Raw genomic sequence first — 25422 nt, 5'->3', positions numbered from 1 at the left:
TCCACCAGTGTCTCCTTCATAGTCTGTCAGCTTCAAAATTCCCCATTTATTCATACTGTTCACTTCCAGTATTTTAACCAATCTTCTATTAATGCTAATATAGGTGACATGGTGGCTCAGTGGTTAGCACTGCTGCCTCACAGCACCAGAATTTCTTGGATGCTGTCTGACCTGCTGTGCTTTAACCAGCAACACATTTTCAACTGTGATCTCCAGCATCTGCAGACCTCATTTTTTACTCACAGCACCAGAGACCTGGGTTCAATTCTGGCCTTGGGTGACAGTCTGTGGGGAGTTTGCACGTTCTTCCCTTGTCTGTGTGCATATCTTCTGGGTGCTGCAGTTTCCTCCCACAATCCAAAGGTGTGCTGGTTAGGTGGATTCGCCATGCTAAATTGCCCGTAGTGTCCAGGAATGCACAGGTTAGGTGCTTAGTCAGAGTAAATGTAATGGGGTAGGGGAATGGCTCTGATTGGGATACTCTTCTGAGGGTCAGTGGACTTGTTGGGCCAAATGGCCTGTTTCCACATTGTAGGGATTCTATTCTATAATATTCCTGAATGAATCCTTTTCTTGAACATTAACCATTTTGAATGGCATCCTCTTGAATGCCTTTGGGAATCCAAGTACACAGTACCTATTTTGATTCCCCTTTGGCTACCTGCTAATCCTAACTAAACTATGCCTGCAAGTAATAAAAAGATGTGGTTTGAGGCAAGGACAGAGAGAAACAATATTACACATGTGGCATTGCTAAGATTAAATTTACTTGAACAAAGTATGTTTACGGAAATAAGTTGTTGATAAAGCATAGGAACACATTTTGTTAATGGAAATTAGTGTGTGCTATGTGGTATCCAGTTATCATACAAAGTTTTTGCTATTTCCTCTCTGTCACCTGATGGCATTGATGAGTTTGCAGGTTATTCAACCATAGCAGCTGTTATGACTGTGTGCAGTCGTGTATCCCCTCCCCTCAATTTCCATCTGTATGCTTTTAGTTAGCAAAATTTGCACAGATGGTTATATATTCTTTGATGCAACAGCTTTGAAATCAGTGGTGGAACTTCTGCAAACTCTCAAGGTTACCAAATGTTACAATTAGTCTTAGAGATGTACAGCATGGAAACAGACCCTTCAGTCCAACTTGTCCATGTCAACCAGATATCCTGGCTTAATCTACTTCCATTTGCTAGCACTTGATGCATATCCCACTAAGCCCTTTCTATTCATATACCCATCCAGATGCCTTTTAAATGGTGTAATTGTACCAACCTCTACCACTTCCTATGGCAGCTCCTTCCATACATGCATGAACCTCTGCATGAAAAAGTAACTTTTTCGATCTGTTTTAAATTTTTCCCCTCTCACCCTAAACCTCTAGTTCTGGATTCCCCCATCCCAGGGAAAAGACCTTGTCTATTTATTCTGTCCATGCCCCTCATGATTTTATAAAGCTCTATAAGATCACCTCTCAGCCTCCGAAGCTCCAGGGAAAATAGCCCCAGCCTATTCAACCTTTTCCTGTAGCTCAAATCCTCTAACTCTGGCAACATCCTTTGTAAATCTTTTCTGAGCGCCTCCAAGTTCCACAACATCCTTCTGATAGGAAAGAGACCAGAATTGCACACGATATTCCATAGGTGGCCTAACCAATGTCCTGTACTCTTTTATTCATGCTCTGTCCAATAAAGAATATCATACCAAACATTACCTTCACTATCCTATTGTTAAACTACCTATTTGAGATGGCTCAAGTAATCCCTGATGGACTCAACCTGTAAGCCTCTCTTGGTTCGTCCTGGAGATCATACTGTGGTAGTCTGGAATATAAACTCTTGCAGACAGTTTAGTTTAAATTATTACCTTTATTTACCTATGACATCAATGTTACACTATAACATAGATATTTACAAGCCAAGCTTGAGCTAAGGTTCTCAAACAGCGACACCAGCTCTAAGAGCGTTCTCAGACTACGCCCCTTATTGCTGCAAGCCTGCTGTCTTTAGACAGAAATTGGTATTAAAATTACAAAAACACCACATATCCTTAATCAGATAAGCAGCAATGAAATGGCAAAAGTTTGCGGAGGAAGAGAAACTCATTGACAGGTCTGAGTGTGCTTGACTAATTAAGCTACAAGCACACCAAAGTGGGAACTTTGATCAAGACAGGCCAGATGGTCAATTGCTTTGGTTAGTACATCATAACGAGAGATTCGTCTAAACTATGTGGAAAAGGTCATGGGGTCACCTCACTCAGCTAACATGTCCAGTATCATTGTCCTACAAAATGGCTTTTTATTTTAACATCATCTTAAATTCCCAAAATGCAAATTAAATCCTAACATTCCTGGATCTCGAGCTCCAGGAAACAAGACACAAATATTGAATCCATGACAAGCAAGTGTACACTCAAATCAGACCACAAAGAGTTAACCTTTCCACCAGCTTCCATCCTCTCTCTCTCACTCACACTCTGTCCCTTGAACCTTTAGGTCAGTGAATGTAATTTACAGAAGAATATTTTCTCTTTCTCACTCCAACTTTCTTATTACATCCGTTTCAACCTTCATATTTTCCTACCTTGTCAAGGTCATGAGACATTCACCCTCCAGTATAGTCAAGATTAGGGAGCTGAGCTTCATAAATTCAAATCTGTTCAGCGTGGTATCCATGAAAATGTATCAGGGTTGTTCTAATATGTACATATTCCACTCATTATTAAATTGCAAGTTCTTTTCTTATTGAGTATGAGTTTTGTTAAGAGTCTTCAATATAAACTAGGAATTTAGTTATCCAACATCCCACTGTGAAATATGCACGATTCCAGCCCCTAGGGTGAGAAGGAAGTACTGCTACACATTCCACAAGTGAATAAATCTTATCACTGTATTGACACTGATCCATTGACGCGAAGAACAGATGTCCTTAATTCTTTTGAACAAATTCCTTCTCCTCCTCCTCCCCCGCCCATCCAAACTATGGTCAAGCGCTTTCCCACATCTCCTTAGCAGTTGTCTAAGGCTACCAGCTTTCTCACTATCAGCTTCAAGTATTGAAGCTGAGAATTTCTGCTTTCAATGCTCTTGTTACTCACTAAGTCATTTTTGTTACTACTACTTTCTGTTTTATATTTGCAATTTGAAAGAATTTTCACTTTAACAAATACAGAAGATTATGGAAATTGATTTGTAAAAAATTTTTCCTTAATAATAGATTGATGTATAAAAGATGATTTGGAATTTAGTTAGGCCTATTCATTTACTGATTGTATTAAATATTCTACAGCAAATAGTGAAGGCAAGTGAAATGCCTTCCAAAAGCACAGCATATGTTTGTCATGAAATTATTTTTTCATTACTTGTTATAATTTTCAAAGTAGCCTCAAGTGGATTCTGGGTAATTGATATTTTTAGAAAGCCAAACTATTGTTTTTCAAATACTTTAGGGTGGCTCAGTAGACTTTCCTCCCTCCAAACTTAAGCAAGGCTATGGAGAGCAAGTGTGCTATGTCCTAGATCGCTTGGCTGAAGAAGCCCTCAAGCATACTGGCTTTAATTGGAAGAGGTAAGAACTTGTGATGAAAGTCTGACTAGTATAATTCTTTGGAACATCGAGTTATGAACTTTTGTGTTGTGACTACCTCTAAATAAGTATGATGTGTTTCTTTAAATATTGATTAACCTTTATGGTGCTGCATGTTGGGAGTCAAGAACAAGTAAAATCTTCAGATCAAGTAGAATTTGGAGTTGTTGGTAATTAGGCCATGAAAACTGTGGGAACGTTGATATTTCATGGAAGTGGAGTGGGTTCCAAGAAGGAATAGTGGAAGGTAAAGCAGGAAAGGAGAGGGAAAACAAGATGGCTATGTAAAACTGCCAGCGAGTAAGTGCTAGAAACCTCTTCCAATAGAAAATAGTCATGTTTCTGAAAGAGATTTTATAGCATCTAAATGCCCATTTGGTAACAGCTGTTACATCATATAAATATATTAATTAAAGAATGATTGACCACCTTTTTTTCCAATTTGTTGCTAATTTGTATTAGATTTGGTATAAAGATCAATGTATACTTAAAGGGGTTATTGCTGTTGAATAACATTAGTTCAGCTTTGCTAGATTCATTAGTCAATATTTAACACATTGGAGTTCCTGCCCAAGTGATATCAAGAATTGTGTTGATATATGCAGGTAGTGTGGATACTGCTTATAATGGAAAAATACACTAGTTTGGCATTTTTCCAATAGGTTTTCAAATGAAAGGTTCAAATGCAGATTATAAGAGATTTTTGGTGATCTGTAAAAACCATGGTTATATGGATTAAAGCAGTGAGAAAGAAAGACACTTCAGATTTCAGGACAGAAAAATGCTATTTGAAATGGCTGCAACATCCTTGGCTATAATGAGTTACGGATTGTTTCTTTTAATTTGATTCTATGTATTTAGTTGTGAATGTCAGTGTTTGGGCAGATAATTTGTCAGGCTTTAAAAATCTAGAAAGAAGGACTATAAGACCATAAAATGTACAAGCAGCAATAGCCCATTCAATGAGTACAACAGGACCTTGATCAGATAGTTTAATCTAGATAAATGTGAGGTATTGCATTTTGAAAAGGCAACTCCGGGCAGGACTTATACACTTGGGAACGTAAGGTCCTGGGAGTGTTGCTAAACAAGGAAACCTTGGAGTGCAAGTTCATAGTTCCTTGAAAGTAGAGTCACAGGTAGACAGGAGTGTGAAGAAGGCATTTGGTATGCTTTCCTTTATTGATCAATCCATCCAGTATAGGAGTTGGGAGGTCATGTTATGGCTGTACAGGACATGGTTAGGCCACTTTTGGAATATCATGTGCAAGTCCGGTCTCCCTCCTATCAGAAGGATGTTGTGAAAGCTGAAGGGGTTCAGAAAAGAATTATAAGGATGTTGCCAAGGTTGGAGGCTTTGGGCTATAGGGAGAGCCTGAATATATGGGGGCTATTTTTGACAGTGTCAGAGGCTGAGGGATAACCTTTTAGAGGTTTGTAAAATCATGAGGGGCATGGACAGAATAAATAGACAAGGTCTTTTCTCAGGGCTGGGGGAGTCCAGACTGAGATGGAATAGGTTTAAGATGAAAGGGAAATAATTTAAAAAGGATCAAAGGGACAACATTTTCATACAGAGGGTGGTGTGTGTATGGAATGAATTGCCAGAGGAAATATTGGAGACTGGTACAAGTACAACATCTTAAGGCATCTGGATGGTTATATGATTAGGAAGAGGGCAAATGGTTCTAGATTTATTTAGGATATCTAATCAGCATGGACGTGTTGGACCAAAGGATCTGTTTCCGTGCTGTATATCTCTATGACTGTAAGTCACCTCTGCCAATAAATGAGATCATGGGTGATCTGATAATCCTCAATTTCATCTTCCTGCCTGTTCCCTTACTGATGAAAAGTATTTCTATGAGCCTTGACTGTACTTAACGATCCAGCCACTTCGTGTAAAGAATTCCACAAATAGTACTAGCCACTGAGAGAAGAAATGACTCCCGATCTCTGTCATAAAAATGCAACCCCTTATTCTGTGATAATACCCTCTGGTACTCGGCTGTCCCACAGCGCAAACAATGTTTTTACATATACACTGTCAAGACCCCAAAGAATTTCATATTTTTCAAGAAGGTTGACTGTCATTCTTCTAAATTCTATTGACTACAGGCCCAATGTACTCAACCTCGCCTAATAAAACAGTCCCTCCATACTTGGTATTGTCGTGGAGAAAATGTAGAGAATCACCAGGAGACACGGAGAGTTCTTCAAGGAGAAGGTCTTTTATCCTCAAACAAAAAACTGTGACACTCAAAGCAGATTCTTGAATGCCCCGAACCTCTGGATCTGTGGCTCGTTATATCTTTTTTAATCATGTTTCTGTTAGCTTATCAGCACATCCAACTGTTAATCAAAATTACCTCACTGCAGCTATACATAAACCAGTGCTGTTAGTTTCCATTATCTCTTTAATTCTGCCACAATGGTATTTTCTGCATTCTACTTAATATTATTCTAATGTCATGATTAGATATTTAATGTCTGCTTTGCAACAATGGTCTTTCATTCCAGACCCTACTTAATGGTTCTAATGCCATGAATTGATATTTTACTGTCAAGGGTCTCAAGCAGGCTGGCTCTACTAACTATTAATTAGATATTTATTGTCATGTCCCAAATATTTATTGCCCCAGTCCTGCCATGATGGAAATTAGCAGGCGAGGCTGACTTTACTAACTGTGTTAGTTTATCCTGCCATAGTGACCATTCAGTCTCAATCTTACTGTACTAATTGGTGTAAGAGCATTCCACTATTCTTGCCACAGTGACCTTTTTGACTAGTGTATCATTCCACAGACCCCTTGCAACAGATGCTTTAACCCTTCCCATGCTTTCACGCTCTTTATTTTCCTTAGTATCAGCCTAGTGAGCCTTCTCTGGACTGTCTGCAATGTCACTATATCTTTCCTTCGATAAGAGGGCCAAACTTTCTCCGTATTCCAGCTGTGCTGTGATTAGTGCCTTGTAAAGTTCTAGCAAAACGTCATGAGTACAGAATTACAATCTACAGTTAATCTTATAGTTTCTTATAGAATCAGAACAAAGTAGTTTTCTTTAAAAAGATTTTGAACATGCTGTCACATTGATAAAAATGGCAGCCATTATCATCAAATGCTGGTTATGCTGTTTGACAGTAATACCATTCGACATCTTCACAATTAAACGTGTAGTAAGTATAACATACTCTGGAAGTCAGACAGTACCAGGTTATAATTCAACAGGTTTATTTAAAATCACAGGCTTTCAGAGCGTTGCTCCTTTGTCAGAGGTGCACAGCCGTGGAAAACAGGAACCTCTATTATCCAAAGGACATGGGCGGGGAGTATTTCGTTCAGTTAATTGAATGCTGGATAACATAGTTTAGCCAAGCATCTGAACCTTGCGATCTTGTTCGTATAACCGGAAATTTGGATAATCGAATGCCAGATAGTCGAGATTCCTCTGTATATTCTGTGCTTGTGCACCTCTCTCTACTTCACCTGATGAAGGAGCAGTGCTCTGAAAGCTTGTGATTTTAAATAAACCTGTTGGACTATAACCTGGCATTGTGTGACTTCCAATTTTGTCCGCCCCAGTTCAAAACCAGCATCTTCACATCACAATTTTAATCACAGCTGTATTGATTTAGGCCGGTGTATCCAGCAGAGGAGATGGAAGAGGAGGCATTAATGGATGATGATGCTGAATTGACATTGAATAAGCTGGAAGATGAGTTGATTGTAAGTTATAATTAATCATTTGCCAACTTTTATTATTTTGATTTTCAAAACAAATGTTTATTAATGCCCTTCTATATTATCACTATTCCAGTCTATATATTCAGGGAATTAATGTCCCGCATTATAGTGACTTCAACGATGCTTGCAGATGTCTGATCCTTGTAGGTTTATTCCTCTAATTCCTTCCCACAAATTTGTCGTCTGCACCAAAAATGTAATTGCATCCTTCTAGTCCTAGCCAAATCGATTCTGTCCTTGACCTCTCCAAGATATCCTCTTTCTCCAGTACTGCAATGCTTCCTTTAACCAATATGACCATCTCTCTTTATTTTAATTTTTCTGAACTTTCCTCTGAATACCCTGTTACTCAGGAATATTTAACATCCAGTCTAGCACTTCTTCAGCCAGGTCTCCACTATCACCACTTCATAATTCCACATGAGTACCTGCGACTAGAACTACTAAATATATTTACTATATTCTATGCATTCACATACACACAGTACAGTCCTATTTAGAATGTTTTAATTTCTTCCTTATTCTGCATTCTCTATTCTAATGCTATCTGTCTCTCTCAGTATTTGGTGCACCCTGATAATTTTCATAATTTTTCCTGGGTCTTGCATCCTGCAAAGCCTCCCCAATAGCAGCATCAAAATGTTCTATTAGCAACTTATTTCCAGCTATGTTCAAGTGCAAATGGTCCTACCCATACAGGTTCCATCATCTTCAGAGCCAGTCCCAGGAATTTGAAATTCTCCCTCCTGCACCATCTTTTCAGTGGCCATTTAGCTATCTATTTCTGTATTCATTTACCCATGGTACTGGGAATAAATCATTGATGATTACTTTTGAAGTGCTCCTTTTCAGTTTTCTGCCTAGCACTCTAAATTTTGACTGCAGGACCACATCACCTTCCTTCCTAATTCATTGGTCCCAACATGGAGCACATCTTCAGGCTGATCACCCTTCCCCCAGAAGAATGTCCTGCAGCCATTCTGTGACACCTTTGAAAATCACAGTAGTTTATCTCAGTATCAAGATTCTGACTTTTTACATTTATGTCACAATCTTCCCAACTTTCTAGCTATTTCTCATGCCCCACCAGGGAGGGGACATTTCCACCGTAGATACCAAAGACAATTGCTTTCAAATATTATTGTATTATGTGGCTATCATGATGGCAGATACCTAACCAGATGGGCCTCTGTCTTTTCCAGTCTACTGTTCCTATGTTTGTGTCATCTATTGTGAGAATTACAGTGTCTGAAATATTGTGTGTCAGAAGAAAATTCTAAAATACAGTGGGGGGGAAAGAAAAGAGTTCAGTAATTTTTGACAAATCTGAAAGTTTATTTTATTGATGTTAAGCTTTTCCCTGAAACTGATTTTCAGGAAGAAGCAGATGATTTTGAAGAAGGGGAGTCTTTCCTCGATTTGGAGATTTTGAAAACTCAGGGACAGAAAATGGTGAGTTTTTTTTTCAATAAACTTTCAGTGATGGGTCCCTACATTTACTGTCAACCCACTTACTGGGGCCGGTAATGTAGTGATTGCAATCAGGTAGATCGTTTTGACTACAAGATCCTTGGTTGGGGTTGTTAATCTGCATCAATCAGGAAGCCCTGGCTGACCCATATAAACAGGGGATTTAGAAAGTCCTAATTGGGGGACTGACTCCAAGCTTTTTGGCAACAGCCAGCGTACTGTGCATAAGTAAAGGGTGATTTGGTGATGGGATACCAGCCTGAATGCAGTTATTTCAGGTAGTATACCTCAAATTTGGCAAAGTGAAAACTGGCAGTGTCTAAAAACCAGATGTTTTGGTCATTATCAATGCATTAATTTTAATTCAGTAAAATTTAAAAGTAATATTTCCCTACATAACTTGTTTTAGCAGTCCCTTCATGTAGTTTGGTTCCAGATTAGTTGTGGTCCTCATATGTTGCTCTGTCCTGTGCTCCACATGACCTTTGATCCCTCCCAAACCAACTTGACTTGAACCACCTGACTGAAAACCCAGTAATATCTGAAATCTGGCACAGCAATGGTCTCGTAAGTTCCAGATTTTAGATACTGTAACCATGTACCATTGCATTCCCTGCTTTTGAAACACTCTCTGATCATTAGGAATATGAGCCTTTTTATGGCTTCATTTACCATACACAAGTACACTACTTTTAGAATGTCTTGCCATGTACTGTTTAATGTTCCTAGTCATCAAAAAAAAAGCAAATCTAATCATACACTGTGGACAAATTTATATAAATTCTGTTATCTGAGCTGCTTGAATCATTGGTAACATTGTTATAAACGTAATGAAGTGCCAACATTTACAAATTCAAGCTCTAATATTGCTTTAAATTCCTTTTTTAAATTACTTTGCTTCAGTTTGTCACTTTTAATCCATGAAAATACTTTAAATCTTGACTATCTAATGGGTTATCTTCCTAGTTATGACATGACCGATAGATACTTGCTACTGATTATTACTGCTGTAATTAAATGAACTCAGCAATGTAAAGGAAGGAGTGAATTTTGCATGCGTTCTTTTTTGTTGGGGGTGGGGGGGGGATGGTGAGCTGAGGAGGGTGGCCAGGATTGGAAAGGCCTTGAGCGAGAGACTCTCTATCGATTGCTGCTTCACTGCCTACCCCGAGGGAAATGGGTGAGTGGAACGTCACATTGATACAGATGTTGGAACAGTAATCCGCTTAATTATTGAGTTAAAGTAGAGAAATAATGTTATTGTCTCACTTATCAAAAACACATTTAAAATTTAGGAGGGGTCAGAGTCCACAAAACCAGAAGAGATTTTAGAATCGACAACAGATGCTGCTGAATGGAATCTAGAAGTGGAACGCGTTCTCCCACAACTTAAAGTTACAATCCGAACTGACAATAAGGTATGTTATTTGAATTAATGAGTGAAAACCATTCAGAGGTCATATCTTGGGTTCATCAGTGGCTACCATGATTTCCAGTTTTGTGGATTTTCTCCAATTTGTATAATTAAATATTCAGATAACATAATCCAGTATTGCACTGTAAAAAATATTTGTAAGTGGAATCAAAAGTACTGGTTAAGAATCAATACTTTTTTTAGTGCACATGATAATCATAGCCTTTCTAATCGCATTTTATCTTTGATGCATTAAAGTTTGTATAATGTTTAATGTTTAACTATAGTATGGAGATTTATGTACTAACTTGATTGAAGTTCTTTGTTAAAAATACTTTAAATTCGTATAGTACCTTTCATGACTACTGAACATCTCAAAGCACTTTACACCAATACTGTACTTTGATGTGAGGTACTATTGTAATGTAGGAAATATGATAGCCAGCTGTCCAATCTGTCACAAATAGCAATATGATAATGATTGAAATCAGTTTTGTGGTGTTGATTTGAGGGACACATACTGATCAGGACTATGGTGATAGCTCTCTTGAAAAGATAATATCCATCACAACTTCAAATTCTTTTGCTTATATACTTCCCCTCCATTTGTCTACAGTTTTGCTGTGTTTACTTATGTTAGATTTTGTAAATGTGAAGTTGTGACTTTATCCAATCTTTATATAGATTTTGAAAGATATTTTATTTTGATTAGAGTCATAGAGATGTACAGCATGGAAACAGACTCTTCGGTCCAACCTGTCCATGCCGACCAGATATCCCAACCCAATCTAGTCCCACCTGCCTGCACCCGGCCCATATCCCTCCAAACCCTTCCTATTCATATACCCATCCAAATGCCTCTTAAATGTTGCAATTGTACCATCCTCCACCACATCCTCTGGCTGCTCACTCCATTCACATACCACCCTCTGCGTGAAAAAGTTGCCCCTTAGATCTTTTATATCTTTCCCTCTCACCCTAAATCTATGCCCTCTAGTTCTGGACTCCCCAATCCCAGGGAAAAGACTTTGTCTATTTATCCTATCCATGCCCCTCATAATTTTGTAAACCTCTATAAGGTCATCCCTCAGCCTCCGACGCTCCAGGGAAAACAGCCCCAGCCTGTTCAGTCTCTCCCTATAGCTCAAATCCTCCAACCCTGGCAACATCCTTGTAAATCTTTTCTGAACCCTTTCAAGTTTCACAACATCTTTCCGATAGGAAGGAGACCACAATTGCACACAATATTCCAACAGTAGCCTAACCAATGTTCTGTACAGCGCAACATAACCTCCCAACTCCTGTACTCAATACTCTGACCAATAAAGGAAAGCATACCAAACGCCTTCTTCACTATCCTATCTACCTGCGTCTCCGCTTTCAAGTAGCTATGAACCTGTACTCCAAGGTCTCTTTGTTCAGCAGCACTCCCTAGGACCTTACTATTAAGCGTACAAGTCCTGCTAAGATTTGCTTTCCCGACATGCAGCACCTCGCATTTATCTGAATTAAACTCCCATCTGCCACTTCTCAGCCCATTGGCCCATCTGGTCCAGATCCTGTTGTAATCTGAGGTAACCCTCTTCGCTGTCCACTACACCTCCAATTTTGGTGTCATCTACAAACTTATTAACTGTACCCCTTATGCTCGCATCCAAATCATTTATGTAAATTACAAAAAGTAGAGGACCCAGCACCGATCCTTGTCCACTGGTCACAGACCTCCAGTCTGAAAAACAACCCTCCACCACCACCCTCTGTCTTCTACCTTTGAGCCAGTTCTGTATCCAAATAGCGAGTTCTCCCTGTATTCCATGAGTTCTAACCTTGCTAATCAGTCTCCCATGGGGAACCTTGGAGAACTGAAGTCCATACAGATCACATGTACTGCTCTGCCCTCATCAATCTTCTTTGTTACTTCTTCAAAAAACTCAATCAAGTTTGTGAGACATGATTTCCCACGCACAAAGCCATGTTGACTATCCCTAATCAGTCCTTGCCTTTCCAAATACATGTACATCCTGTCCCTCAGGATTCCCTCAGATAACTTGCCCACCACTGAGGTCAGGCTCACCGGTCTATAGTTCCCTAGCTTGTCTTTACCGCCCTTCTTAAACAGTGGCACCACATTTGTCAACCTCCAGTCTTCCGGCACCTCACCTGTGACTATCGATGATACAAATATCTCAGCAAGAAGCCCAGCAATCACTTCTCTAGCTTCCCACAGAGTTCTCGGGTACACCTGATCAGGTCCTGGGGATTTATCCACCTTTAACCGTTTCAAGACATCCAGCAAGTCCTCCTCTGTAATCTGGACATTTTGCAAGATGTCACCATCTATTTCCCTACAGTCTATATCTTCCATATCCTTTTCCACAGTAAATACTGATGCAAAATATTCATTTAGTATCTCCCCCATTTTCTGTGGCGCCACACAAAGGCCGCCTTGCTGATATTTGAGGGGCCCTATTCCCTCCCTAGTTACCCTTTTGTCCTTAATGTATTTGTGAAAACCCTTTGGATTCTCCTTAATTCTATTTGCCAAAGCTATCTCATGTCCCCTTTTTGCCCTCCTGATTTCCCTCTTAAGTATACTCCTACTTCCTTTATACTCTTCTAGATTCCCTACAGTATGGAAACAGGCCCTTCATACCAACCAGTCAATACTAACCCTCCGAAGAGTAACCCACTCAGACCAATTTCCCTCTGATTTAATGCACCTAACACTATGGGTGATTTAGCATGGCCAATTCACTTGACCAGCACATCTTTGGACTGTGTGAGAAAACCGGAGCACCCGGAGGAAACCCACACAGGCACAGGGAGAATGTGCAAACTCCACACAGACAGTTGCCCGAGACTAGAATCGAACCTGGGACTCTGGTGCTGTGAGGCAGCAGTGCTAACCACTGAGCCACCGTGCCGCCCCGTCTTGCATATTATTAAATATTGTATTCCCAGATGTTCATAGATGTTCTAAGATATTCTAAAGTACTTCTGAATAATATCAAACTGGATTATTTTGTATTTGGTGTGATGTATAATCATTTAAGTTATACAGCATTAAAACAAACGGTTCGGTCCACTTAAACTGTGGACATTTAAACTGATCTGACCTAATTTGCCAGTGTTATATCCCTCTAAACCCTTTCTATTCATATACCCATCCAGATGCCTTTAATTGTTGTAATTGTACCTGACTCCACTACTTCCTCTGGCAGCTCATTCTATACATGCACCACCCTCTGTGTGAAAATGTTGCCCCTCAGATCCTCAGCCCCTCAGCCCCTCAATGCACTAACCAATGAAGGCAAGCGTGCCAAACACCACCTTCACCACCCTGTCTACCTGTGACTCCACTTTCAAGGAGCAATGCACATGCACCTCTATGTCCATTTCTTCGGCAATATTCCCCAGGATCCTACCTTTAATTGTATAACTCCTATTTTGATTTGCCTTTCCAAAATGCAATGCCTCACATTTATCTAAATTAAACTCCATCTACCACTCCTCAGCCCATTGGCCCTTCTAATCAAGTCCTCTTGTATTCTCAGACAACCTTTTTCATTCTCGCTACACTACCAATTTTGGTGTCTTCTGCAAACTTACCAACCATACCTCCTATATTCACATCCAAATCATTTATATGAATGATGAAAACAGTGGACCCAGCACCGATCCTTGTGGCACACCATGGTTACAAGTCTCCAAAAAACAACACACCACCACCACGCTCTGTCTCCTACCTTCAGGCCAACTTTGTATCTGATTGGCTAGCACCCCTTGGAGCCACGTAATCTAACCTCACTAGGGTGGCACGGTGGCTCAGTAATTAGCACTGCAGCCTCACAGCACCAGAGACCTGGGATCGTTCCCTACCTGGGGCAACTCTGTGTATGGAGTTTGCACGTTCTCCCTGTGTCTGTGTGGGTTTTCTCCAAGTGCTCCAGTTTCCTCCCACAATCCAAAGATATGCAGGTCAGGTGAATTGGCCATGCTAAGTTGTCCATGTTTTATATGCATTAGTTAGGGGAATGGGTCTGTGTGGACTTGTTGGGCTGAAGGATCTGTTTCTATACTGTAGGGAGTCAAATCTAGTCTATCATGCAGAACCTTGTTGAATGTCTTGCTGAAGTATATATACTGCTCTGCCTTCATCAGTCCACTTTGTCACTTCTTCAAAAAACTCAATCAAGTCAGTGAGACATGATTTCTCACACAAAGCCATGTTGACTCTCCCTAATCAGTCCTTGCCTTTCCAAATACCTACAAATTCTGTCCCTCAGAATCTCCTCCAACAACTTAATAGCCACTAACATCAGACTCACCAGTCTATGGTTCCTGGCTTTTTCCCTTCCACCTTTTGTGCATAATGGTACCACATTTAACCAACTTCCAGTTTTCCAGCCCCTCCCCCGTGGCTATTGATGATACAAATATCCCAGCATGAAGCCCACCAATCTCTACCCTAGCTTCCAACAAAGTTATGGAATACACTTGATCAGTTCGTGGAATTTATCCATGTATGTGCATTTAAGACATACAAGTGTTCCTCTACTGTAATATGGATGCTTTTAAAGATATCACTATTTGTTTCCCCAAGTCCTCTAGCTTCCATATCCTTCTCCACAGTAACCACTGATGCAAAATATTTAGAGTATTTCACCCATCTCCTGTGGTTTCTCACTTAGACACCTTAGTTGATCTTTGAGGGGTCCTGTTTTCTCCCTAGTTACTATTTTTTCCGTAATGTTTTTGTAGCATCTCTTTTAATTCTCCTTAACCTTACTTGCCAAAGCCATTTCGTGTCTTGTTGTTGCCCTCCACTATTGCCCTCTTAAGTACTTTTACTGCCCTTATACTCCTCTAGGGATTGACTTGATCCCAACTGTCAATACCTGCCACATGCCTCCTTTTTCTTGACCAGAGCCTCGAATTCTCTCGTCATTCAGCATCCCCTGCACCCACCAGCCTTGTCCTTTGTATTAAACATAGTGTGCCTAACCTCCTTATCTAATGTTTAAAGGCCTCCCAATTTCTATCCATCCCTTTACCTAAAAGTAGCCTCTCCCAATCAACTTTTGAAAGTTAATGCCTAATATTGTCAAAATTGGCCTTGGCTTAATTTAATCTTTTAAGTTTTTTAGATCAGGTCTATCTTTTTCCATAACTATTTTAAAACTAATAGAATTATTTTCACGAGTCCCAAAGTGCTCCCTCACTAACACCACAGTGACTTGCCCTGCCTTATTTCTCAAAAGAAGCTCAAGTGTTGCAACTTCTCTAGTAGGTACATCCACATACTGAAAAAGAAAATTTTCTTGTGCTCATTTAACAAATTCCTCTCCATTCCAAGCCCTTGGCACAACAGCAGTCCCAGTCTATGTTTGGAAAGTTAAAATCTCCTTACATGCTTGCTTCCTAATTTCCTCCTGATTATTGGGGAGGGCCTATAGCACAATCCCAATAAGGTGATTATCCTTTTCCTATTTCTCAGTTCCAGTCATATAACTTCACCTTCTTCCAGGAATATCCTCCTTAAGTAGTGCAGTAATGTTATCCTTAATCAAACACACCACTCCCTCTCCTCTCTTGCCCCCCACCCCCTTTTCTATCCTTACTATAGCACCCATACCCTGGAACATTAAGCTGCCAATCCTGCCCCTCCCTGAGCCACATTTCTGTAATAGCTATTATATCCTAGTCCCATGTTCCCAATCATGCCTGAGTTTATCTTCCTTACCTGTCAGGCCTCTTGCATTGAAATAAATGCAGTTTAATGTATCTGTCTTACCTTGTTCTCTGCTTTGCTCTTGCCTACACTGACTATTTACCTTCTCCCCTTCTCTGCGGTACCAGCCTCAGACTTACCTTTTTTCTCATTATTTCATTGGGTCCCACTTCCTATTTTTTAGTATCTTTTGGTGTAGAACTATACTTATCTACTCCATGTGTTGATTATTATTATGTTAATAAAATATCAACATTAATAAAATGTTTGATTTAAATTTTTCTGTTACAGCTGAAATGAACTCCTAATATCTCGTGCACTTCCTTAAGTGGGGAGGTGTATTTAGCTGGGAAGGTTGCAGCATAGCTAAGCTTTATTAAGCAAGCTATTTGGAGGGAGATAACATTCTCAGGCAATTTTGTCTCCTGTGGGATGGTTACATAAATCCTACAACCCTAAGACTCAACATTTGTGGAACTGTCTATCTTGAAATCGGCAGACAGAGGTTATCAGAGAATTACTCCTGATGTAATAGCTCTGAGTAAAAGTTAAAGGCTGTAAACCACTTCAAAGGTACATGCACATCTCTTGTTCAAGTTCTCATTCCAGGAATTGATTACAAAAATCAAAGGCAAGAACTTGTTGACTTATGGAACTAATCATTTGAATAAGATGTAAATTGAAGTTGGATTTGCCTGCTCTACTAGATGCGTATATCCAGTAGCAACATTTCAGAGAAGAGCAGGTTGCTATTCGGGTGAAGTGGCAAATATTTAGCCCTCAATCAGCATCATTTAAAAAAAAAATTGGTTTACCACATTGTGCTCATAGGAGTTTGCTGTGCACAAGGCTGTGATATTTCATATGTTACAACAGAGGCAATTATTTCAATGCAATTCTTTGGCTGTAAAACACTTAGAGATGGTTGATTTTTAAAAATGAGAGATCAGAATAGATTTTGCCAGTGAGAGAGTTATCAGGTGTTTCATCAATAAAGTTTTTCAAAGCTACAACCTTACACAACTTCCGGTCATCCCAAAGCACTTTTCAGTAGACCAGTGCCTGTACAAACATTGGCAAACAATTTCAATGAAGCAAGTCCTGACATCTAACAAGTAAACAAATGAGACAGATGCTGTGTTTTCGGAATGAATATTGCCCAGAACATCAAAAGGACTGCTGTGCTTTTCAGATAACATGACAAAATCTTATGTACACTCTAAAGAATATATGAATATATTTCAAGATTTAACATCTCATTGCAGTGATGACACCTCTAACTGTGAAGCACTTTTTAAAGATGCATTGAAGTGCTAGCCTATAGGACGTGTTTAAATGTTTTTGAACACAAACCTTCCAAATCAGGAGAGAGTGTTGTTGTTTACAGATATTCTGAATTTATTCCACGGCCTACACAAAGGTCCTGCATTGCAAAAATAAGAGTTGAGTCCTAAGATTCCAAAACAATACTCTAGGTAGTTTTGCTTTTGTTTATCTCCCTAATGCTACATGAGTCATTTCCTTACCAAATCTCCACTGGATGCATGTCCCTGAGATGGCACTGAGGAGTAAGAAATCATATGAAACAAGTATTGACATTGAGAAAAACACATTAGGGCGGAGGAATATTATTATTTAATTAGCTAATTAAATTTGTCAACACCAAGTGAGTACACTTTTTTCCTCTACATACAACTTTAGCAAAAGTGAGGCTAATAAATTGAGGATGTATTAACAATAATCTATTTAAACAGCCTTGTTTCCCCAGAACATTCATGCAGTAATGTATCTACATGTTGGACTATTAATTCACCTGTTGGTTTCTTTGTTATTATAGAAAAAAATTAAAATGAACTCATGCAACCTGTCAAAGATGATAAGCAAGTTCAGGCAATAATTGAAAGTGGGTTCTGGTAATGTTTTTCCTTTTTTTATTAGAACCCTTCAATTGTGTTTCTCTCCTTTTGAGTTTGCTGCTAGTCATTCTTTATTTTTCAATATATGCAGAATGTCCTGTAGCAATATTTCAGAGAAGAGCAGGTTGCTATTCAGGTGAACTGGCAAATATTTAGCACTCAATCAGCATCCTAAAAAAAAAATTGTGTCCACGGTTTGCTGTGCACAAAGCTGTGATATTTCCTGTGTTACAACAGAGGCAATTGAATTTTTCAACAAAGAATACAACTAATGTGTTGTCTATGTTTAATTATATATATAGTAATATAAACTACCTTGTTTTAACAGGATTGGAGAATTCATGTTGACCAAATGCATCAGCATAAAGAGGGAATTGAAGCCTCTCTTAAAGAGACAAAGGTACTACCTTATTTAATATAAAGATGTCTGATCTCTTAATCCTTAAATCATAAGGAGCATTGTTAAATAAATTTGTGGGCTCAAGTTGAGGATTTTTTGCGCAAACACTGAGCAACAAAATGCTAGCTGACTTGCTTAGTTAGAAAATAATATGCTCCTGTGTGGTTAAAGTATTCCGATATTAAACTAGTGGATGTACAATTGAAACAGATAATGAAAGTAATAACAAGAACTATAACTGGGTAACAATGGTCAAATTTATGGTTCCTAATATTAAGTATCAGATTGCCGCATGGAGCTGTCTTATGAAAATCATTGCAATGTCACCACTACAACATTTCAATCACAAACACCTTTTAGGTTAAAGGCAGAAAGTTTAGTGGGGAGTTGAGAAACAATGTTTTCTCCCAAAGAGATGGTAGGATATAATGCATGGTTTGGGAGTGTAGTAGGGGAGTGTAACCTCACAACTTTTAAAAAGTGCTTGCTAAACAGTTTAAATGTCAGAGCATTCATGGCTATGGGCCATTTTCTGGAAAGCAGACTAATGTGGATTTAGCACGGTTTTGGCAGTGTATTTGATCAGTTGAAGGACCTCTTCTGTATTGAACAAGTCTGGATTCTATTCAAAACGTACCTCATACAACTCATCAGCAGACCAGTGTGACCAACGATCTCCACTGAATATGTTGCTTCATTATGAGGAACAGAATGGGAATGAGCTGCTCTCTGCAAGAAACTTCTCCTTTATCATTCAGCCTAATGAAAGATAGCATGGCTGCAGGCAGCCACTGTTGCAAACTCGAGCCATTTTAACTGTGGAATGGTGGAGTCTGCAACAAATGACCATGCCTTATGACTCTTAAACAGTCATATGTGTAGTTGCAGGTAAGGATGCTACATGTCTACTGAATGAGTGCTTATTTTGTCTCCCAGATGGATTTTCCAGAGGTCACATGGTTGTTTCAAAGGTAGAGTAGATAATATGAGTCAGGTGCTGATTTAATCTCCTTGACATTTTATCTCTAGTTTTTATTGTTTGTATTTTCCAATTTTGTTGGACTACTTGTGCATTCATATATAAAATGGTACCAAGTCTTTTATCTTCAGTATATGTCACATTTGTTTTGTTTTCCTCGTATCTATCTTCATTTAATGTTGCTATTTATAGTACCATGCTTTGAATTTCATTTTTGAGGTTGTAGCCTTGTGTTGAGATTGCGTCCCTTTTAACTTGCTATGAATCATCCTTTATTTTTCTCCAAGTAATCCATTAAAAATACTTACTTTCTGGGGCATCGTTATAGTCTGGAGGCAAGCTAGTCTGGCAGCGGTGTGCTTTGGATTTTGCCATTTTAGTTGATAAGTAAGAATTAGTGCTTGTAGAAGGAAATAACTTGCACTAGAGTCTTCATATGTTCCAAAGCACATCATAATCAAGTCATTATTATTCTGTTGGTAAATGCAGTTGACCACATGTACAGCAATCTTAAGCTGAGTAAAGTATAATAAAATGAAAATGTATTCAACCAGTTGGCATTCTGCTATTTATGTGGAAGTGATGTTTTTTTTAAACCTTCCAGTCCTTTTTTTCTTCTCGTTTTTAATATTTCAAGTTAATTCACCTTCACTGAATTTGCTGTTATCTGACAGAGTTACTTGGACAGGCTTCAAGATGAAATTAGTCGAACACTAGAAAAGGTCAGCAGTAGAGAGAAATATGTTAACAACCAGTTGGAGAATTTGATTCAGGAATTCCGCGCTGCTCAGACCCAACTAAATGAGGTAATCTGCCATGTTCTCTATAATATAGCAGTTCTTAATCTTAGTTCTTCATTTATATTTTATAAATCTGTCGAATTTTCTTGTAGGCCAAAGATAGATACCAGCAAGGAAGTGGAGGTGTAACAGAACGAACCCGACTTCTGTCTGAGGTAGAATTACTGTTAACTGAAAAACTATTTGTCAGTTTTTAATTTGATCTAAAGGCTTTTCTTATGCTTCTCTGGAACGTTTTGGCAAGGCTGACATTTGTTGCTGATACCTATTTGCCCTTGAGCTGAGCTTGATAGGCCATTTCAGAAGGTAAATAAAAATCAACAACCTTTTAGGCCAGACCAAGTAAAGACAGCAGATTTCCTTCCCTAAAGAACAGTAATAAAGCAGATGAGTTTTTATTCTTGTTTTTCTCCTCTCCCATAAAAGGACTGATTTTTCTGAGTGTAAAGTTCCAACTTGACTTCTGGATTATTAATCCATTCATATGTCACTGTAGCACCACCACTTGTATTTTCTCGCAGGAAACTTAGTAGCTTTTATTTATTTAAAATACCTTCTTTTCGTCACCTTCCCTCAGAAGGTAAACACACTGCGTGATATGCAGATAACAAACCAGCTCCAAATTTTATTTTTTCTTTTTTTTCCCACCCAAGTGGCCTGTGACAAGCAGTGCCCTTCACATCAAAGGGCAATGCTGTGTGATAATTTTTACAAGCAGACACAGGGAGAATGTGCAAACTCCATGTAGTCAGTTGCCTGAGGCGGGAATTGAACCCTGGTCTCTGGTGCTGTAAGGCAGCAGTGCTAACCACTGTGCCACCATGCTGCCCCAGCTCCAAATTTTAATCTGTCCTCAACTAATTGATCTCATCAGAACTAATTGTGTGCACATCATTGGTTTGTTTCAGTGGTCCTTAGCCAGTGTAGAAAAATGTTAGATAAGATTTCAAACTCCTGATCACGACTCTCTGTCATGTGTTGGAAAATTCAAGTGACAATAGGATTCTGTTTGTCTCTGTTACCCGTTGTGGCGAAAAAGCTGATAGTTGTGTCACTAATGCATAAAGGATATGTGTTTCATGGTTACTCCAACAATACACGAATTAATGCCTGAAAGAGAATGTGATAGTAAAATTAGAGAATTTAAAAGTCGGACATTTTTATTTTAATAAGTTTGAAAACTACTTTATATCATTTCAATTTTAAAACTTCTACCGAGATCTTTTACAATATTTTGTGCATATCTTTCAGATTAGTGAAGAATTAGAAAAGGTGAAACAAGATATGGAAGAAAAGGGCAGCAGCATGACTGATGGAGGTAAGTAAATGGCAGCAAGATAACCTTTTCAAATTATGTGTTACAAGTTTATAAATTTTGGTAACGAGAGGACATACAATTAAGGTGATCATCAAAGATAAGGAGAATTCTTTTAGAGATGCACTTTCACTTTAGCTGTGGTCACTGGAATGTGCTTAACAATGTCTATCACCAAGTGGTTTTGGGTGCATGGGGAGCATTTTGTTTTGGTTGCAATGCCTTAGTTGCGTTGTGAACACGGTGGGCTGATTTGCTCTGTGTTAGTTCTCCTGAAATCATAAGGGTAAATCTGCTGCAGTTAGTATTGGAGTGACCTTTTGTTGAATCTCATTTTACAGAGCAGAGCAAACTCAACAATGGTAAATATTAATTTCTGCTTCCAGTAGGGAATGGAGTGAAGCACTACTAAGCGTTTTGTCTTTTTGTCCTGCATTGTTACATTTTTTGCCTTGAGGTTAAACATTGCAATATAGCGAGAACTTGATGACAGTTTATGCTGAATGGGAAAGGGTTTGGACCATAATAATTGCAGTTCTGCTACATGCATTGGTTAGGCCACTTTTGGAATATTGCATGCATTTCTGGTCTCCTTCCTATTGGAAGGATGTAAAACTTGAAAGGGTTCAGAAAAGATTTGCAAGGATGTTGCCAGGGTTGGAGGATTTGAGTTAAAGGGAGAGGCAACGCCTTTCTCCCTGGTGCGTCAGAGGCTGAGGGGTGATCTTAGAGGTTTATAAAATTATGAGGGGCATGGATAGGGTAAATAGACAAGGTCTTTTCCCTGGGTTGGGGGAGTCCAGAACTAAAGGACATAGATTTATGGTGAGAGGGAAAAGATTTAAAAGGGACCGAAGGAGCAACCTTTTCGTGCAGAATGTGGGGCATGTACGGAATGAGCTGCCAGAGGATGTGATGGAGGCTGGTACAATTACAGCATTTTAAAAGGCATCTGGATGGGCATATGAATAGGAAGGGTTTAGAGTGATGTGGGCTAAGTGCTGGCAAATGGAACTAGATTAATTTAGGATATCTGGTTGGCATAGAAGAGTTAGACTGAAGGTCCTGTTTCTGTGCTGTACATCTCGATGACTGACCTCTAATAACTGTGACCATCTTCCTATGTGCCAGGTATGACTCCAACCATTGGAGAATTTACCCCTTAACATGGTAAAAACAATGACTGCAGATCTGGAAAGCAGATTCTGGGTTAGTGGTGCTGGAAGAGCACAGCAGTTTAGGCAGCATCCAAAGTGCAGTGAAATCGACGTTTCGGCAAAATCCCTTCATCAGGAATCATGTTGATTCAAGTTTTGCTGGGGCACCTTGATATCACACTTGGTTGAATGCTGTCTTGATGTCCACGCTATCACTATCCTCTCACCTCTGGAATTCAGCTCTTTTGTCCATGTTTGAACCAACATTTTAATGAGGTCAGGAGTTGAGTGGCCCTGGCGGAAACCAAACTGGGTGTCAATAAGCAAGTTGTTGTTGATTAGGTGCTGCTTGATACCACTGGATGACACCTACCATCAATTTACTGATGATTGAGAGTAGACGGATGGGATAGTAATTGGCCGGGTTGAATTTGTCCTGCTTTTTGTGGACAGGATATACCTGGTAATTTTCCACATTGTTGGAAGAGCATGGCCAGGGGAGGGCAAGTTCTAGAGCACAAGTCTTCAGTACTATTGCTGGAATGTTCTCAAGGCCCATACTCTTTGCACTCTCCACTGTCACCAACCAGTTCATGATATCCTGTGGAGTGTATTGAATTGGCTGAAGACTGGTATTTCTGATGCTGGGGGCCACTGGCAGAGGAGAAAGTAAGGACTGCAGTTGCTGGAAATTGGAGTCAGAGTGTGGTGCTGGAAAAGCACAGCCAGTCAGGCAGCATCCGAGGAGCAGGAGAAATCAATGTTTCGAGCATGAGCCCTTCGTAAAAAAAACTTCCTGATGAAGGGCTTATGCTCGAAACATTGATTCTCCTGCTCCTCAGTTGCTGCCTGACCAGCAGTGCTTTTCTAGCACCACACTCGTTGACCACTGGAAGAGGCGATGGATCACCCATTCGGTATTTCTGGCTGAAAATTGCTGAGAATGCCCGCGCTTTATCTTTTGTACTGACTTATTGGGCTCATTCATCATTGAGGATAGGGATGTTTGTGGATCTTCCTCCTCCAATGAGCCATTATCATCTTAAGATGCTCTTTTGATTATTTCTCCCTTATGGAGGCTTCCTCCAGTTTTTATTGACTTAATATACTCTTATTTATTAGTCATCTAGGTTTAAGACAAGGCTTATATCAGTGTTTTAGATTGTATTAAATTTATTGTCTGCATTCAAATAAATGTTTAATAATGCTGTACTAAACATACTTGCTAAACATGTGGTTATTGTTAAATAAATGGAGTAACTCACTAAATTAATTGTTACTATCATTTCCAGCTCCGTTAGTGAAAATCAAACAAGCATTGACTAAACTGAAGCAAGAGATAACTCAAATGGATATACGAATTGGAGTTGTGGAGCATACTTTGCTACAGGCCAAGCTCAAAGAGAAATCGAACATGACCAGAGACATGCATGCTACCAATATTCCTGAAACTACAATAGGTGGTTATTGACATTTTACGTTTGTGTCCAAATTATATACTTCATTTGTTTGTTCTCAAATGGAAAATTACAGAACTCTTGTGATCTAACTGAAGAATCAAAAATCAGCGTTTGTTAAGATTTTGGATTCTTTGACCAATCTCAACTGCAGCAAATCAGTAATTGATCATTTTTACTTGTAGTTACAGTAATCATTTGCACACTATAAATTGATGAAAACTGATTTAAAGAAACGCCATTGTTTCTGTCATTAAAATATAATACTTTATTAAGCAGCAATCTTGCACTGCAATACTTGCCATAAGGATTTTGTTTTCTAATTAGTGGGTTTTTAATGCAGATTTATTTTTGAATACTTATGTTCCATTGTTATGGACAACAGGACCAATATATCTTTTAAATAGTAACTTTGTTAGAAATTCTTAATACCTCTTAAATTTCTTCAAGGCCTGAGTTTATAACATATGACTTGTATAAAAATATATTTAATCTCTAATCATATGGAGCACACATGCTACCAGCAGCAATGAGGAAACAAATCTTAAATACAGTATTAAATGCATACAGATTAAATGCAATGGCTTACAAGATAGTAGTTCAGTTTTTGGATTTATTGCCATTAATTGTTTCTAGATTTTCCCTAAGGCTCGAGGTATTATTGTCTTCTAACATGCCCAGGATTGAATGTTTTTTTTAATTAACATACATATCTTCATATTTATTTTAACACTGTCTTTATGAACTCATCCTATTCCAATGTTCTAAAATACAGTAAATTGTGCATATGTTTGTGCTGACAGATATTGTGTATGGTTTAACATTTTCTTGTATGTAATGCAGATGAGTATTTTGTGAGCTTTGTGTATTTGCAAACTAATCTTTGAATAAAATAAACTGTATTTTATCAGAAAATTTTTGCTTTACACTAATTCTACCTTTGACTTTTTTGGAAAGTGCATTAATATCATATGACTTTATGCTTAAAAATTAACATCATATTAATGTTTGTTTCGCTTGTGGAGACCAGTATCTCTTCAGTTGCATAATTGTCTACATGTATAAAATTGTTTATTGTAATTGCTAATTGCCTTCTAGCATTATGCAATTATTCAAATAGCTATCTAAATACATCGTCCACTTTTTTTTACATCTCATGCAAACTGTCAGCCTAATTTTACTTGTCCACTCTTTGTAAGTAATGCCTTTTCTTCTGGATATCCCTCACATGCTTACCTTCATGTCTTGTAATGTATCTCTGCCATATGTGGAATTGCATTTTATGATTCATCACTGCTAGAGAGCATTTGTCTTCTCCTAAATCTTGTGTTCAGAATCTCAGATTCAGAGACGTTGTCCAGTGCAGGCGAAGTGCATTTTCCTGCTGTATAAGAATGATGACCTTTCTACTCAATGTTGTAAAGGCTGCTTTACATTGGGTTCAACAGTT

The 25422-nt window shown here is 38.8% G+C and overlaps 1 protein-coding gene across 1 annotated transcript in view; it reads left to right on the top strand.

Moving 5' to 3' along the window:
* Positions 1-24820, top strand: part of ift57 (intraflagellar transport 57 homolog (Chlamydomonas)) — a 28798-nt gene extending 3978 nt beyond the window's left edge. The window contains exons 3-11 of the mRNA XM_060825518.1: positions 3451-3569; positions 7225-7315; positions 8711-8785; positions 10099-10221; positions 18193-18264; positions 19918-20049; positions 20136-20198; positions 21295-21361; positions 23808-24820. Coding sequence (XP_060681501.1) covers positions 3451-3569; positions 7225-7315; positions 8711-8785; positions 10099-10221; positions 18193-18264; positions 19918-20049; positions 20136-20198; positions 21295-21361; positions 23808-23986 — 921 coding nt within the window. The 3' untranslated portion in view covers positions 23987-24820. The remainder of the gene's footprint in view (positions 1-3450; positions 3570-7224; positions 7316-8710; positions 8786-10098; positions 10222-18192; positions 18265-19917; positions 20050-20135; positions 20199-21294; positions 21362-23807) is intronic.
* The last annotated feature ends 602 nt before the right edge of the window (positions 24821-25422 follow it).

This window comes from Hemiscyllium ocellatum, chromosome 5 (genome assembly GCF_020745735.1).
Source record: "Hemiscyllium ocellatum isolate sHemOce1 chromosome 5, sHemOce1.pat.X.cur, whole genome shotgun sequence".
NCBI classification, from domain to species: Eukaryota; Metazoa; Chordata; class Chondrichthyes; order Orectolobiformes; family Hemiscylliidae; genus Hemiscyllium; species Hemiscyllium ocellatum.
The sequence above is the reverse complement of the archived record's forward strand: the minus strand, read 5'-3'. Positions and strand labels throughout refer to the sequence as shown.